General features: G+C 40.5%; 1 protein-coding gene across 1 annotated transcript in view; it reads left to right on the plus strand.

The window, feature by feature from the left end:
- Positions 1-15,440, plus strand: part of COG5 (component of oligomeric golgi complex 5) — a 238,304-nt gene that overhangs the window by 2,774 nt on the left and 220,090 nt on the right. Inside the window, exons 2-5 of the mRNA XM_056118161.1 lie at positions 2,419-2,558; positions 8,600-8,657; positions 12,484-12,538; positions 12,818-12,887. Of these exons, the coding sequence (XP_055974136.1) occupies positions 2,419-2,558; positions 8,600-8,657; positions 12,484-12,538; positions 12,818-12,887 (323 nt within the window). The remainder of the gene's footprint in view (positions 1-2,418; positions 2,559-8,599; positions 8,658-12,483; positions 12,539-12,817; positions 12,888-15,440) is intronic.

The raw sequence follows: 15,440 nt of genomic DNA on the forward strand, positions 1-15,440 counted from the left end.
GTCCATTCCCAGTTATAGATGTTCGCCACCCCCTCCCCTGCTTGGCCTGTGAGCCCTATCTTCATTTTCTTTTTTTTTGACATTCTAAAATTTCTTGCTAAATCATAAGGTCTGTTTCTCCTTATTTTAAAATCACTGTGTAGTCATACAAATACACATAAAAGATCCTTATCTCTCTTCTGAGTTAAGATGTACAGTGTTTTTGGTCTTTTCTATCTTGAAAGTAAACAAGAAGTGCATATGAAAGGCAATATGTGTATCATATGTGTAGATACAGGATCAACATCTAAAGAAGTGAGGTGTATCTTCCCCCCTTTTCCCCGGTGATCCTGTAACCATTAAACTTATGTAGTTTGATGTGTACTTGGTTGCTGTGTAGGTAATGAAGCTGGGTTATATTAATGTTCGTTTTTGTGTGTCCAGTGTCTAGCTTAGTGCCCACTCAATTCTCTGTCACTTAATCCAGAAATTTGGAAATAATATCCACTTCTTGTTTTATCCAATTACTCTTTTATAGCTTATCAATAATGCCTATATATTACCATGTCTGAGACTTTATTAAATGTTCACTCATTGACTTCTTTTTTTTTTCTCTTTTTCCTTTTGGTTTTTGGGAATGGAACGCGAGGCCTAGAAGAAAGCACTCTACCACTGAGCTACTGAGCTCACTCCTAGCTTGGACATTCTTTGTGCCCTGTCTTAAGCCTTCATTATGTCCCTTGGACTGTATTGTAGGAGCTCACTGTTACACAGACATACTCTCTGTCTTTGTTCCATGACCTTGCTGGCAAGCTAGCCCTGATTTTGTAGTGTAGCTGATTCTATGGTGTGAAGACTCTGACCATGGTGAACTTTCAGTTTCTTACCTGCCATGGCAACTCGCCTAAATATTTTTTGAAAAATGACAGTTAGGGACTTGGGATCTAATATGAGCTAGTCCCAGCGTACTCCTGTGTGACTGATTCCTTTTTGATCATCCTCCTTGTTTCTGCCAGAATTGCTGTTCTTTACACAAAGCTGACAGCGCTCCTGCTTGATTTGAAAGCGTCAAATAGTCTGAACACCTTGATATTGTACCAGCTTCTTTTCAAACCGTCCCTCAGTTTTCCTTTGTAAACTTAACTCTTGATTCTTTACCCATCTCCACATGCATATTCTGTGATCCAGACCAGCATTTTTCAGCATGATATGGCTTTCCAGACTCCCATGATATTCCACAGGGGTGGTGATGAAATTGTGTAAATAGGCCAATAGCACAGGACCAATTGGTATGTTGGAGGAGGGCCCAGGAAGGAAGCAAGGTTGGAAGTGGGCCACAGTCCAAAAATAAATAAATAAATAAAATAAAATAAGGTTAAGAAGCCTTGATCTAGACATAGCCTGAAGTAGGGCAATATTGCCCCTGTTTCTTAAAATCTGTGATAGTATTTGTTGCCTCTAAACTGTCATTCTTGGGATAGCATTCTGCATTTGTCTGCCACAGGACCCCTAATTCTGAGAAGTACTTGGCAAACTCGAAAGCATTGTGTTTCTCAGAGTTAAGAGCACTTTACTAGGGCTGAAGCAATAGCACAGCGGTTAGGGCGTTTGCCTTGCACTAGGCCGACCCAGGTTTGATTCCCAGTATCCCATATGGTCCCCTGAGCACCGCCAGGGCTAATTCCTGAGTGCAGAGCCAGGAGTAACCCCTGTGCTTCACCCCCCCCCCCCAAAAAAAAAGAGCACTTTACCATTCTGAGAGTAATTAGGAATATGAATTTTATTTTTTTGGTAGCAGACTAACATTTATTTAATATATAAGTTTATCCAATGCCCTGTGGCGAGGGGCATTGTATAGACCCTTGTTAGGATGTAGCAGTAAACAAAGATTTTGCCCTCATTATGCATATAGTGGATATAGACAGTTGAAGTTCTAAGTACCATATTATTTTTTTTTTCCTCTTGGCTTACTGAAAAATTAGTTTTGAGCAGTGTAGTAGAGTAATTTCAGAACAGTGGTTGGAAACAACTGATTTAGCAAGTGAACTTGCCGCTACACTCTTTGGGTTCAAATCTCAGGCAGTGATGTTGGACATGATGCCTCCTCTGCCTATGTCTGTATCCTCATCTGTGAAATGGGGAAAAGGATGGTACCGCCGGCTTCCACGAAGATTGAATGAGTTGATATGTATATAGTCCTTCCATCAATACCTGGCATAAAGTAAGCTCTCAGTGAATTCATTCTTCTGCTATAATAATAAGTCTTCTGCTATTGCCTTTCCCTTTTCTCATAGAAAACATTTATAGAAGTTCCTAGTGTGTAGAAAGCTCCATATATGCTAATTATGATTATCGTTATTCTTTTGATTAGTATCTATGGTTTGGTGCATGATAATTGATGATGAAGGACTTATTTTCATATCTCCCCCTACCTCTCAGAATGTTACAGTGATTTTTTAAATGAAGACTTTGATGTGAAGACTTACACTTCCCAGTCTATTCATCAAGCTGTTATTGCTGAACAACTCGCAAAACTTGCCCAAGGAATCAGTCAGCTAGATAAAGAACTACATCTACAGGTAATTTAAGTCTTCTGGATCATACAGCAACTTCAAGTAATGTAACATTTACCATTCTTTAATCATTTTTATTTTTTACCAAAATTTATATTATCCTGTGGTATTATATACCATATAGCTTGTTTTTCAGAATATATTTTTCAAAATGTATGTTTGATAAGAATTTTTGTGGAAAAACTAATTATACCCATCCCTTCATAACCTTTTATTTATTTCACTGCCTTAATTCAAGTGAACTGAAAATAAGTGGACAAAGAACAGTGTATTTTTGGTAAAAATAATAGGTAGTGCTATTTTGGAAGTAAGACAATGTTAATAATATTTTTTTTCCTTATGTGGTGTTGATGGCGGTATAGTAACTATCTACATCAAGTACTAAAATTTAAGCATTATTGTGCAGTATTTACTGACAGCTCTTTCTTTGTCTTAATTTTTTTTTTTAACTAAAGCACTTAATTTACAAAGTTATTCACAGTTGAGTTTTAGGAATATAATATTTTAATGGCAATTCCTCCACAAGTGTCAGGTTCCCTCCACCATGTTCCTTCCCCACCCCAACCCCACCCCATCCTGACATGTCAACTTGATAGGCCCATTACAAAGTTTCAGTGGTTGCAGCTTAGATCTCATGTTTTCAGCTTTGTTGTGTCTGTGTTTTGGATATACGGCTACACCAGTCACTCGTGTCACCAGTATAACTGAAGTCCTGATGCCTGTTCACCTATTACTTCTCGTTCTCTTCTTCCTTCCTTGATTTCTTTCCTTCTCCATTTACGTTATTTCTTAAATAGTTTTGACTGTCCCAACTTTGCATTATTCTGTGAGGATGGGAAAATAAGCACATTTCCTGGCTCTTCAAAAACTTACAGAGTAGTGGCAGAAACAAACAATGACATGCAAGTGATACCTGTAAATAGAATTATACAAAGTATGCAGCAAGGAAGAATGTACTTAGCTCTGATTACAGCTCTTAGGGAGTAGCTTTTTGCCATTTGCTAGAACCACCTGAAACTCTTTCTTTTTCGCTTGATAGTTTCCTTCCTGGTTCTGAAGAAATCAATCAGAATTGGAGGTTTAAGGTTAAAAAGGAATAAGCTGTAGATATCCTTAAGGTTGCAGGTTTTGCCTTCCTGAGTGTTCTTGGAAATGTTAGACTCAAATTTTAGTCATAGTAAGAAGAAAATTATTGAGGAGGAGTTAGGTGAGGAAAGTATGACTTACACATTAGTTGTAAGATGTCAGATGGTACTAGAGGTCAGACCTAGGACACATTGTTAAGTTCATTTTCCTCAAATGATCGCATAATTCAGACTTGCCTCAAAACTAATTGTATTATGCCAGTTTTTCCTTTTCTGACCATGTTGCTTGAGGTAATAAAATACTTTAGGACATTCTGTGAAATTGATGCCAACAATTAATTTGCATATTGGTGAACCAGAAAATAGAGCTTTGTCTAGGCATAGGAACATGTTTAATCTTAAAAAAAAATTGTATTTCTTGGGGTTGGAGCAATAGCACTGCGGGTAGGGCGTTTGCCTTGCACGCGGCTGACCCGGGTTCGATTCCTAGCATCCCATATGGTCCCCCGAGCACTGCCAGAAAACAAAACAAAAAAAATTATATTTCTGAAACATGAAGCCAACTTCAATCATGTTCAGTGATGTGCTGGTTGGTGGCTAAGAGAGCAAGTATTTGGAAAAATAAGATGAATTGAGAAAGGAAGAAGGACTAAAATGGTTGAAATGAGTTTAGTTTAGGAAACCATCTTAGCATCAGGGGAAAAAAATGCCACAATTGGGGCTGGAGTGATAATACGGCAGATAGGATGCTTGCCTTGCGTGTGGCTGACTTAGATTCAATCCTCTGCACCCCATATTGTCTTATAGAGCCTACCAGAAGTGATCCCTGAATTCAGAGCCAGAAATAAGCCCTGAGCACTTCTGGGTGTGGCCCAAAAAGAAAGGGGAAAAAAAAAAAGGAATGACACGAGAGGGCCAGAGAGATGCAGGAGTTTATGCATTTACTTGCCTTTGATGTGACAGAGCCTGGTTTGATACCTGGCACTTGGTATTATCCCCTTAGCACTGCCATGATTCACCCCTGAGCACAGAGCCAGGAGTAAAGTCCTGAGAATCATTGAATGCAGCTCCAAAACAAAAAGAGTTGTTCAACCTAAAGCTGCATTCATGTCCCTTCACTGTTTTTGTTGTGCTTTTACTGAACTTCAGCCTACTGTAGTCAGGTGTTCTGTGATCTATCACAGATCTCTCAGCAGACATAAAGGGATGAATTTTTCTGCAGGGCTGGGTAGGTCAGGCCTGGGTGCCCAGCACTTTAGGAGGAGAGTCTCTCTTCCTGCTACTGACTGGCACTTTCTAACCCCCAGACATACTCGAAGAGTGTTTTTCTCTGAATGTGCGAGGAGGAATAGAAATATAATAGGAAGAGTAATTGTAAGTCGGGGAAGAAGAAGCTGCTTCATTGCAGTACCCCTATATTAGTCCTTCTGAGTGGGCCGTGACTTAGGAAAGAATGACTGATAGAGCGCTGCCTGCTCAGTTGACATGCATCCCAGGGATTTCAGTGTTGTGTACTAGCCATCTTGGTCTTGCCTCATGTTTTGGATTGCAGATAGAAATGTACTGGATTTATTACTAGAAGTTTTCCAACAAAAATGACTGCTGCTGCTTCTGGGTATTAATCCATGTCAAATCAATTTGGCTTTCTTTTAATTAATAGATTTTTAGAAGCACTTTTATGATTTTCAGGAAAATTAGCAGAAATGACTGTGTTCTATTTACCACCCATTGCTCTCACCATTTCATGTGCTATCAATATTTTGTGTTGGAGTGGTACTTTTTTTTCCTTTAGCCAGTGGTGCTCAGGGCTTATTCCTAACTCTGCACTCAGGGATCACTCCTGGTGGGGCTTGGTGGGACCATATTGGGTGCCAGGAATTAAAACCCAAGTCGGCCACGTGCAAGGCACGTGCTGTACCTGCTGTACAATTTCTCCAGCCCCGTGTACATTTTATGAACCCATAATTGACTGATCATTGTCGCTCAGGGCCTGTTCTTTACATTGAAATTTTCTCTTTGTATTGTATATTCGTTGGATTTGGCAGTTGTACAATAACATATTTACCATTACAGTATTATGCCTAAAAGTCACTTATTTCTCATTTATACCTTTCAACTGCAAACACTGATATTTTTTTATTTCCAAAGCCTTTGCTTTTCCCAAAATATCAACATCAGATCATTTGAAGCCTTTTCAGTTCTTTCATAGCAACATATACACATTTCCATTTCCTCCATGCCTTTTCATGGCTTGAGAGCTCATGATTTTTAGTGCTGAAGAATGTTTCATTGCCTGATGCACTACTGGTTTTTTTTTTTTCCCCTTATTCATTCATTGGTCTAGGAATTAGTTATGTATTAGGATTTAGTGTAGGAAACATCACAAATCACAAAATCACAAATCATCCTGTTAACTCGTCGATTGCCTCGAGCAGGCCCCAGTAACGTTTCCTTCATCCTAGCCCTGAGATTATATTCAAGGCTCTTTAGGAGAATGAGACCCATCATTGTTACTGGTATTTGGCATATTGGGTATGCCACGGGGAGTTTGCCAGACTCTGCCGTGTAGGCAGGCTACATGGTAGCTTGCCAGTTTGTCCAAAGTAGGAATAAGATGTCATAATAAGATGTCGCGTGGCCGCGAATGCAGCCGCACGGTTCCGGGAGCTGGTTTTTATAGTCTCTGAGTCTTGGCTGTTGATGGGATTACACGGCGCCAGGGGGCCAGGTGGTGGGTGTGACCCCCGCCTACTGGAATTTGGAGGATCTGGGTGGAGGATGCTCGGCCCCAATCCGAGTAGGCTTCTGGGTATCATTCTGGTATTCAAAGCAGAAGCATATTTAATACAGAATTAGAAGCTTATGGAACCATTGGATGGACAGCCAGTGGGCTGAGTTGAAGGAATTGCTGTATATGCAACACAGAGTTCTGGAAGCTCTTGCCGTTACCTCCTGTGCCACTGCTAAAATTCTGCTTCCATGACAGGGATGGAAAGAAATTGAGGACGGGGGGAGAAAGAAGAGACAGATGGAAGGTACTATACCTACATAACCACAGAGCAAACGGTACTAAACATGAGATTTAACTACTGCCACCATATTCACTTTAGAAGGTGCCTTTTAAGGGGGCAGGTTGTGGGATGGGTGGGAATCTAAATGGAGGAAAGCCAACCCTGGTGGTGGCACTGGTGTTGGAACATTATATGCCTGAATAACTCTGCAAATGACAGTGCCTTTATTAAAAAATAAATAAAATTCTGCTTCTGGCAATGAAACTCTGGAATTGCCAAAATGGCTTTTTCAGCTATCTCTCAGTCCTCAGATCTCAGAACCTTGTTCTAGTCTCTCTTTAAAATTTTGTGAAAATTTATCCAGTAGATTGCAAGGGGAGTCGTGAAAGTTTTAGACTTTTCAGAGCTGGAATGGTAGTGCAGTGGATAAGATCTTTGCCTTGCTTGAGGCTGACCCAGGTTGTCCCTCCAGTCCCCCCGGCTGTGATCCCCCTCCCCCCAGACATTTCAACTTTTCTAAAGTTTATTTTCACAAGGACAAAGAAACTAGAGTATTTAGAGAAAATAGTCAAATTAGGGTGAACCCATATATGATACACAGTTTATCAATAGATTGGGAAAATTCAGATATATTTCTGACATTGTTAAAGGTAAAAGACAGGGCGGCAAAAATAGCACATATTTACAAGGATATGATAGAGACTTGTAGAATGACAATGATATCTAAAAGAACATGGTGGAGGATGGAGGGGTTTCAGGGAATGATTCGGAGCTGACTCTGTGCTGTTCACTCATCAGAAATGAAGGATAAAAAATTATAAGGAGGGGCTGGAGCAATAGTACAACTGGTAGGATGGCTGCCTCTTACCCCAGCCGAGGTTTGATTCTTGCATCCCATATGGTCCTCTGTGCCCTGCCAGGATTGATTCCTCAGTGCAGAGCCAGGAGTAACCCCTGAGCATTGCTGGGTGTGGTCCAAAACAAAACAAAGCAAGAAGGAATTTGCTTGTTTGTTTTTAGAGGGGGCCCCCACACTGCTCCTGGTAGTGGCTGGGGGACCAAACAGTGCCAGCATCCACCCTCGATCTCCTAACTGCACTCAGTCCATTGAGGCATCTCTCAGGCCCTAGGACTCCTGCATTATTCTAAATATGGATTCAATTTCTTAACGTTACTACGAGTCTCTTGAATGTGGCTTTAACTCTTCTTTTTATGGGTCACACCAAGGTTGTTCAGGGCTGCTCTGTGGTGTTGGGGGTCTCGCTGAGGCTCAGGGACCACGCCGTGATAAAATCCAGATCTGGACTGACTTATTTATTTTTTGTTTATTTGTTTGGTTTTGGGCCACTCCTGGCAGTGCTCAGGGGTTACTCCTGGCTTTCATGGTCTGTTACTGTTGTCCAATTGTTATTCCCTTATTATGTTTCCTTTTATTTCACATGTGAGAGAGTTCATCCTATATTTTGGACTTGAACCCTTTTAACAGTTTAAAAATTTCTTACTGTATAAATGGGAAGCAGAAAATTTCAGGGATAGGTGGGACTCCACTTGGTCTTTGCAGATTACATTGTGGCCCCAATTATTTTGAATTCAGTTTAAGAATTAAGAGAACTTGATGTTGGAAGACATTTTTTGAAGGGAAGTGTGTGAAACGAAGTTAACCTTTTTTTTTTCTCCTAAAGTTGACATATCTGCACTAGCATACCTCATTAGTAAGGCTCAGGAGTCAGTGGAAAGACCAGATCCTTTGTCTTTGTGTTGAACTTTTAGATGTCTATGTTACTGCTAATAACTCATCTCAAATGCACCTTTGTAACTGTAACCTTTTCTTTTGTGCTAGTTATTTGCCCCTTTCTGTACTAGAGACTTTCATTTCTACATTTGGTTAAAAAAGATGGAGGGCAGCTTAATATTCAGTTGGAGCAAATGATGATTTGTTCTTGATTTTCAGGTCGTTGCAAGACATGAAGATTTATTGGCACAAGCAACTGGGATTGAGTCTTTGGAAGGTATATTTCCACTGGATATTACAAATTAGGGGCTGGAATGTTAGCACAGTGGGCCAGGCGCTTGCCTTGCATGCTGCCCACACAAATTTGATCCCCAATACTATGTGTGACACCTCCCAAGCACAGGCAGGAGTGACCTCTGAGCACAGAGTCAGGAGTAAGCCCTGAGTACACCTGGATGTGTTCTCTCCTTTCCTAAAGAAAAGGATATTACAAATTATGTAGAGCTAGGCCAGAAATGGACAGACTTTCTGTTAGGAATGAGGTGGCAAAGGATCTGATGGTAAGGATCAGAACTTGCAAACTAGACTTTTATAACTGTTGTAGTTGCTACAGTCTATTATTGTGGAGTGAAAGCAGCCAGATAGTACGTAATTAACTGTGTGGTTAGTGTTCCAGCACAGTTTCATTCATTCTTGATGACTGTGGAATTGAATTCTCAAGGTTGAAATCCTTGCTTTATTAGACGTCTGAATTTGGGCAAGCTACCAAACTTCTCTAGACTTCATTTTTCCTATCTATAAAGTAGGAATATTGATATGCACTGACACGGTTAGGATTGAATGAGTTAGCACATTTCTTAGAACAATGCCTGGTACTTAAGCACATTACTTAGAACAGTGCCTGTATTGCTTCTCTAAATGTTGTTTTAAACAGCAAACATCAACTTCAGTGTACGTAATAGTTAAATTGTTTTTGAATTTGTAATTTTTGCCTTTCTTTGAAACTTTAAAAATTGATAATATAGTAACAGGCTACTTTTATTTTTATGAACCCTCTTAATTTGTTTGCCTAAATCATTTATAAATTTTTAATACTCGGTTAAATTAAGTTCTGTCTTGTAAATATGAAATATTAGTGTAGGGTTTTTCTTTGGGGGAGTCTCAAATAGTGCTCAGAGGACTTGGGGCTATTCCCAGGGATACTCGGCCAATCAGGTCTATAGCTCAATGGAAGGGCCCAAGAATTCAGGTCTGTGGTACTGGAGACCACTAGGGTTCCTTGGTGGTGGTACTCGGGGTCACCAGGTCTATACAAATAGGAAACTTCCGATATTAAATCCTATAAGGAAATGGTGTGAAGGAACGGGAGACCCTTAGTAGCTAGAATGATCTGGAAAGTCTTTTCCAGGAAATGGCAGCGGGGTTGAGGTTTGTATAAAGGGAAAGAGTCACCCTATGAAGATCTAAGAAGAGATTTGTAAGTTGAGGGGTCAATAATAGGAAGGCAGAAAGCAGATGGGAATCATTGAGGGGGTATAAAAAGATCAGTGTGACTGGGTTTTAGTGAGAGAGGAAGAATTGTAGACAATTCTTGGAAAGGGGGTTTGATTGCATTTTAAATGCAAGTATAAGCTGTTAGAGCATTTTAATTAGGGATTTTATATGATAAGATGACTGCTGTAAAAGAGTTTATCCCAATGGCTCTCTAGGAAGGCAAAAGGCAAAAGTAAAATCAGGGGTCCCATTCCAGAAGCTGATCATTAAAAGTTTTTCCCAAATTGGAGGCTGGACAGGGGGGTTGAAGAAAAGAAGGGAAGGAAGAAAGATGAGAGAAAAGTCTGGAAAAATTGGAGAGATGATGGAAAAGAGTATGATTATGATCATAATAGAAATTGTAGGAGGTGGGGTAGAAGTTAACTGTGGCATCTTAAAACTGACAGTGGATAGTTCAGAGCTGGAGATTTTGTGTGTGTAGAGGTGGATATAAAGAAAATATAATATACATATGTGTATATAACTTTAGTGTATATAAAAGTCAGATTTTATTGAGCAGATAGTACTTAAAACACTGATACTGAATTAAATCTCTGAGAAATTATAAGTAGAGAACATGACTGAGGATTAAGTCTGACAGGGGCCAGAGAGATAGTGGAGTGGGTAAGGCCTTGCCTGTGACTGATATGTGTTTGATTTGCATGGTCCTCTGAGCCTGCCAAGAGTGAATCCTGAGCACAGAAGTAGGAGGAAGCCCTGAGCATCACCAGGTGTAGCCCCAAGCCAAGTAAATCATTAAATTATTAATGTCTGTAGCCTTCCCTGCACATAGAGATCCTTAGAGGAGTAGGAATAATGAACAGGATAGGGTAAAGGTAGGAAATGTGATCACTTGAGAATGTTGAGAAAAATCATGTTTTAGCAGGGAGTGACTTAATGAAGTTATGAGTTTGATACTCCCAACAAGATAGAAGACACAACTAAAAACTGGGGAGAGGGCTGGGGTGCACAGTATGAATATAGAAGCTCCTCTTTCAATTCCTTGGACCTCCCCTGAGACTGCTGTGAGTGACCCTCTGGGCTTCTCCCGTATGCTCTTCTATTTATTATCCATCCCCCCCCCCAAAAAAAAGGAACAACTGATAATAGAATTTGGAGATTTCCTTGGCCTATAACAGTGGATTTTTTGCCTGTCAAGATGGCAGATTGGGGCTGGGGTGGGGCAGTAGGAGAGGTAATCTGGGAATACTGGTGTAGGAAAGTTGACACTGGTAGTGGGATCGGTGATGGAATATTGTTGAGAGTGGACTGTGGGGGAAATTTTGTGGGTGGTGGTAATTTTGTGGGCATTTCATTCTTGGAGTTCACTTAAGGTCAGTAAATGATGATAAGACAAGCAGGAAAATAGAAACCCTTGGGTTCAGAGATGATTCTATTAAAATGGGTCTAAAAACATATTTGTATGTTGATATATGAACCTATCTAATATTACTTCATCTACTAATTTGGGAACATTTTATATTTAAATTTATTTAAATACTGTGCTTCCCATAGCACAGCAGGTAGGGCATTTGCCTTGCATGTGGCTGACCCGGGTTCGAGACCTCTGCCCCTCTCAGAGAGCCTGGCAAACTACCAATAGTATCCCGCCTGCATGGCAGATATTCCAAAAACAGTAACAACAAATCTCACAATGGAGACGTTACTGGTGCCCACTCAAGGAAGTCGATGAACAACAGGAGGATAGTGCTACAGTGCAGTGCTTCAAAGTATGACTTGTTTGATTATAAATACTTGAGTTTTAAAGAATGGAGTTCAAAATAATAAAATATATAATATTGGACAGTCTGATTTTAAGCATATGATAGAAAAATTTGGGGCTGGAGTGATATCACAGTGGGTATGGTGTTTGCCTTGCACGCAGCTGACATGGCCGACCGAGTTCCATTCCTCCACCCCTCTCTGAGAGCCCAGCGAGCTACCGAGAGTGTCTTGCCCACAGGGTAGAGCCTGGCAAGCTCCCTGTGGCGTATTTGGTATGCTAAAAACAGTAACAACAAGTCTCACAATGGAGATGCTACTGGTGCCCGCTCGAGCAAATTGACCAACAATAGGAGGACAATGCTACAGCGCTATACTTCTCATGGTGCTTGGGGACCGTATTTGGTGCAGGGATCTGACCTAAGTCATCTATGTGCAAGACAGGAACCGAACCTGCTGTACTACCTTTCCACCCTGCCTCAATTTGAACTTTCAAAGATCATGCTGTCTTCCTTAGGGAATTGCAGTACAGTACCTTTAGCAAATTTTTCATTTTGCCCTGTTCACAATATGTAATTCAGTGAGATTAATCCTATTTACACATTGTGTGAGCATCACCTCTCTAGTTCCAAAACTTTTCACCCCCCCATCTCTTATCAGACATCTTTATTGGTATAAGCATTGAAGGGGCACAAATAGAAGCTTGGATAGTACTACAGGGAAGAGTCACTGGTTGCTTGGATTGATGGTAGGAAGAAAAAATTCGAAATCTCCGTATATAATTTTTGAAATTTTTTACTTTCTTGAGCTTTGTAAATTTGTTAATATATGCTGTCATGTTTTCCTAGGTGTTCTTCAGATGATGCAGACAAGAATTGGGGCTTTACAAGGAGCTGTTGATAGGTACTGTTTGTTCATTTTGTAAATAATTGGAAAGACGATATCCTATGCTATTTTTCTTTTTTCTTTGCTTTTTGGGCCATACTATTTGGGCCATACATTATTCCTGGCTCTGCACTTAGGAATTACTCTTGGCGATGCTTGGGGGTATCAGATGGGATGCCGGAAATTGAACCCAGGTTGGTCATGTGCAAGGCAAGGGCCTATGACTCTGACCTCTATTTTTATTCTCTAATATTTTGAAGATTTTATTATTCCTCTTCTCTTTTTTCCGTCCTTTAGGATGAAAGCAAAAATTGTTGAGCCATACAATAAAATAGTGTCTCGTACTGCACAACTAGCAAGACTTCAGGTAGGTTCTCATTATTTATTTATTTATATTTCATTATTTATTTTATTTTCAAACATGGACAGATTTCAAGAGTATGATTCCTGAGGACATAAGGACATATGAAATAGAAAAGTTAACAGAGTTTTAAAATACCTTATTAAGTAATAGAAATCTAAACTAGTCAAGTGAAAAAACTTTTTTTTGGCTTTTTGGGTCACAACACGTGATGCACAGGGGTTACTCATGGCTCAGCACTCAGAAATTACTCCTGGCATTGCTTGGGGGACCATATGGGATGCCTGGGTTGGCCGTATGCAAAGCAAACACCCTACCTGCTGTACTATCACTCCTGCCCCAACTGAATTGGTTTTTTTTTTTGCAGTATATGATCACTTACTAACTTTGGAGAATTCAAAATTAATTTTTAATAGAGAACAGGAAGAAACCTAATACTTATTTAGCTCACAGTTTACTGTTTCAAATGTAACTTGTTCTATAAGTAAATCTTTATTAGTTGTGAAGCTTATGTGTTATCTAGGAAATTCAGTTTTTGACTAGAGGTTGTGATTTTCTAGTTTTAATAAGATACATGAAACTTAAAATTTTATATTGAAATGTAAATTTTTGTAATGATCAAAAATGAATTGACTATGTTAGATGTATGGGTTTGCCCAGATTTTCCATAAACTTAGGTACTTCTGCTGTGAATTGTATTATTATATACACAGATTTTCCTCATCTTTCGATTATTTTACTGTGAAGTCAAGTTTGCACTGCATTTTTCAAAGGCATAGACAATTTTGGGGTATGTAGCTTTCATGACAGGCTGGAGCGATAGCACAGTGGGTAGGACGTTTGCCTTGCATGTGGCCGACCTGGGTTCAGTTCCTCCGCTCATCTCAGAGAGCCCGGCAAACTACCGAGCGTATCCCGCCTGCATGGCAAAGTATGACAAGCTACCTGTGACGTATTTGATTTGCCAAAAACAGTAACAACAAGTTTCACAGTGGAGACGTTACTGGTGCCCGCTCAAGTAAATCAGTGAACAATGGGAGGACAGTGCTACAGTCTACAGCTTTCATGACACCTTGGGTTTGATCTCCAGCACCAAAAATAGATTCGGCTTTCCAAGTAGTGTTTGGGAGTGTATGGGACCACCCAAGGTTGCCATTGACCTGGATATTGGGGCCTGACAGTTCAGTGCCTGGACCAAGGCTCCAGTGCCACCTGGGGTCACTAGGACCATATATGACCATGCTGAAGGTGGGGAGCTCATGCCAAGCATGCACTTAGGCCCATTCAGCTCTCTCCATGGACCCCTGTTTCATTCTTCTTGTAGTTTTGTTAATACAATCTCATGGTCTGATACCAACTTGTCTTTTTCCCCTTGATTGGTCACGGTCCTCCCGTTGTTCATTGATTTGCTTGAGCGGGCCCAGGAACGTCTCCATCGTGAGACTTGTTGTTACCGTGTTTGGCATATTGAATACGTCATGGGGAGCTTCCCAGGCTTTTCCATGCAGGCGAGATACTCTCGGTAGCTTGCCAGGCTCTCCGAGAGGGGTGGAGGAATCGAACCCGGCTCGACTGGGCCAGCCGCACGCAAGGCAAACACCCTACCCGCTGTGCTGTTGCTCTAGCCCATTTATTAGGGCTGGAGCGATAGCACAGCGGATAAGGCGTTTGCCTTGCATGAGGGCGACATGGCTGACCCGGGTTCGATTCCTCCACCCCTCTCGCAGAGCCCGGCAAGCTACCGAGAGTATCTCGCCCGCACAGAAAAGCCTGGCAAGCTCCTCCTGACGTATTCAATATGCCCAAAATGGTAAAAACAAGTCTCACGATTTGTTGTGATACGTTACTGGTGCCCGCTTGAGCAAATTGATGAACAACGGGAGGACAGTGTTACTATATGTCATTTATTAATAGCACCTTTCTTTCTTCTTGGTCATCTTTTCCATTTTTCCACCAGTTCTCTATCCTTTCCCCATTTGTTTTCTTAATTTCCATTGTTCTGTCTATATTCTTGTTGTGCTGAAACTTACCTACAGTCATTTGATATATGACTATTTCTATACTGCTTACCTTTAATAACGCAGTCTACTTCTACTGTATACTTTTAAATCTGTTGTATACTAGATTTTTGACAATCACTTATAATCACGGTGTATTCCTTTCTTCTTAACCTTATCATATCTTAGTCCCTTCTAGACACAGATAAAAGGCTCTGATGCTGGAGGCATTTTCTCTTGAATAGCTGGTAGAGGAGTAGCAGAGCCAGATTAATGATTATAGTATATTGTGATAAAGATCTTATTAGTGATCGTTAGCAATGTAGTGCCTTTAATGCATTTTTAAATTCTTGAGTATAATACATTGTTTTATAAGTGAAAACATTGAAAGTTTCTATTTTTTTTTTCTTTTTGGGTCACATCTGGCAATGCACAGGAGTTACTCCTGGTTCATGCACTCAGGAATTATTCCTGGCGGTGCTCGGGGGACCATATGGGATGCTGGGAATTGAACCTAGGTTGGCTGCTTGCAAGGCAAACGCCCTACCCACTGTGATATTGC

Source organism: Sorex fumeus, unplaced genomic scaffold (assembly GCF_029834395.1).
Source record: "Sorex fumeus unplaced genomic scaffold, SorFum_2.1 ptg000037l, whole genome shotgun sequence".
NCBI lineage: Eukaryota > Metazoa > Chordata > Mammalia > Eulipotyphla > Soricidae > Sorex > Sorex fumeus.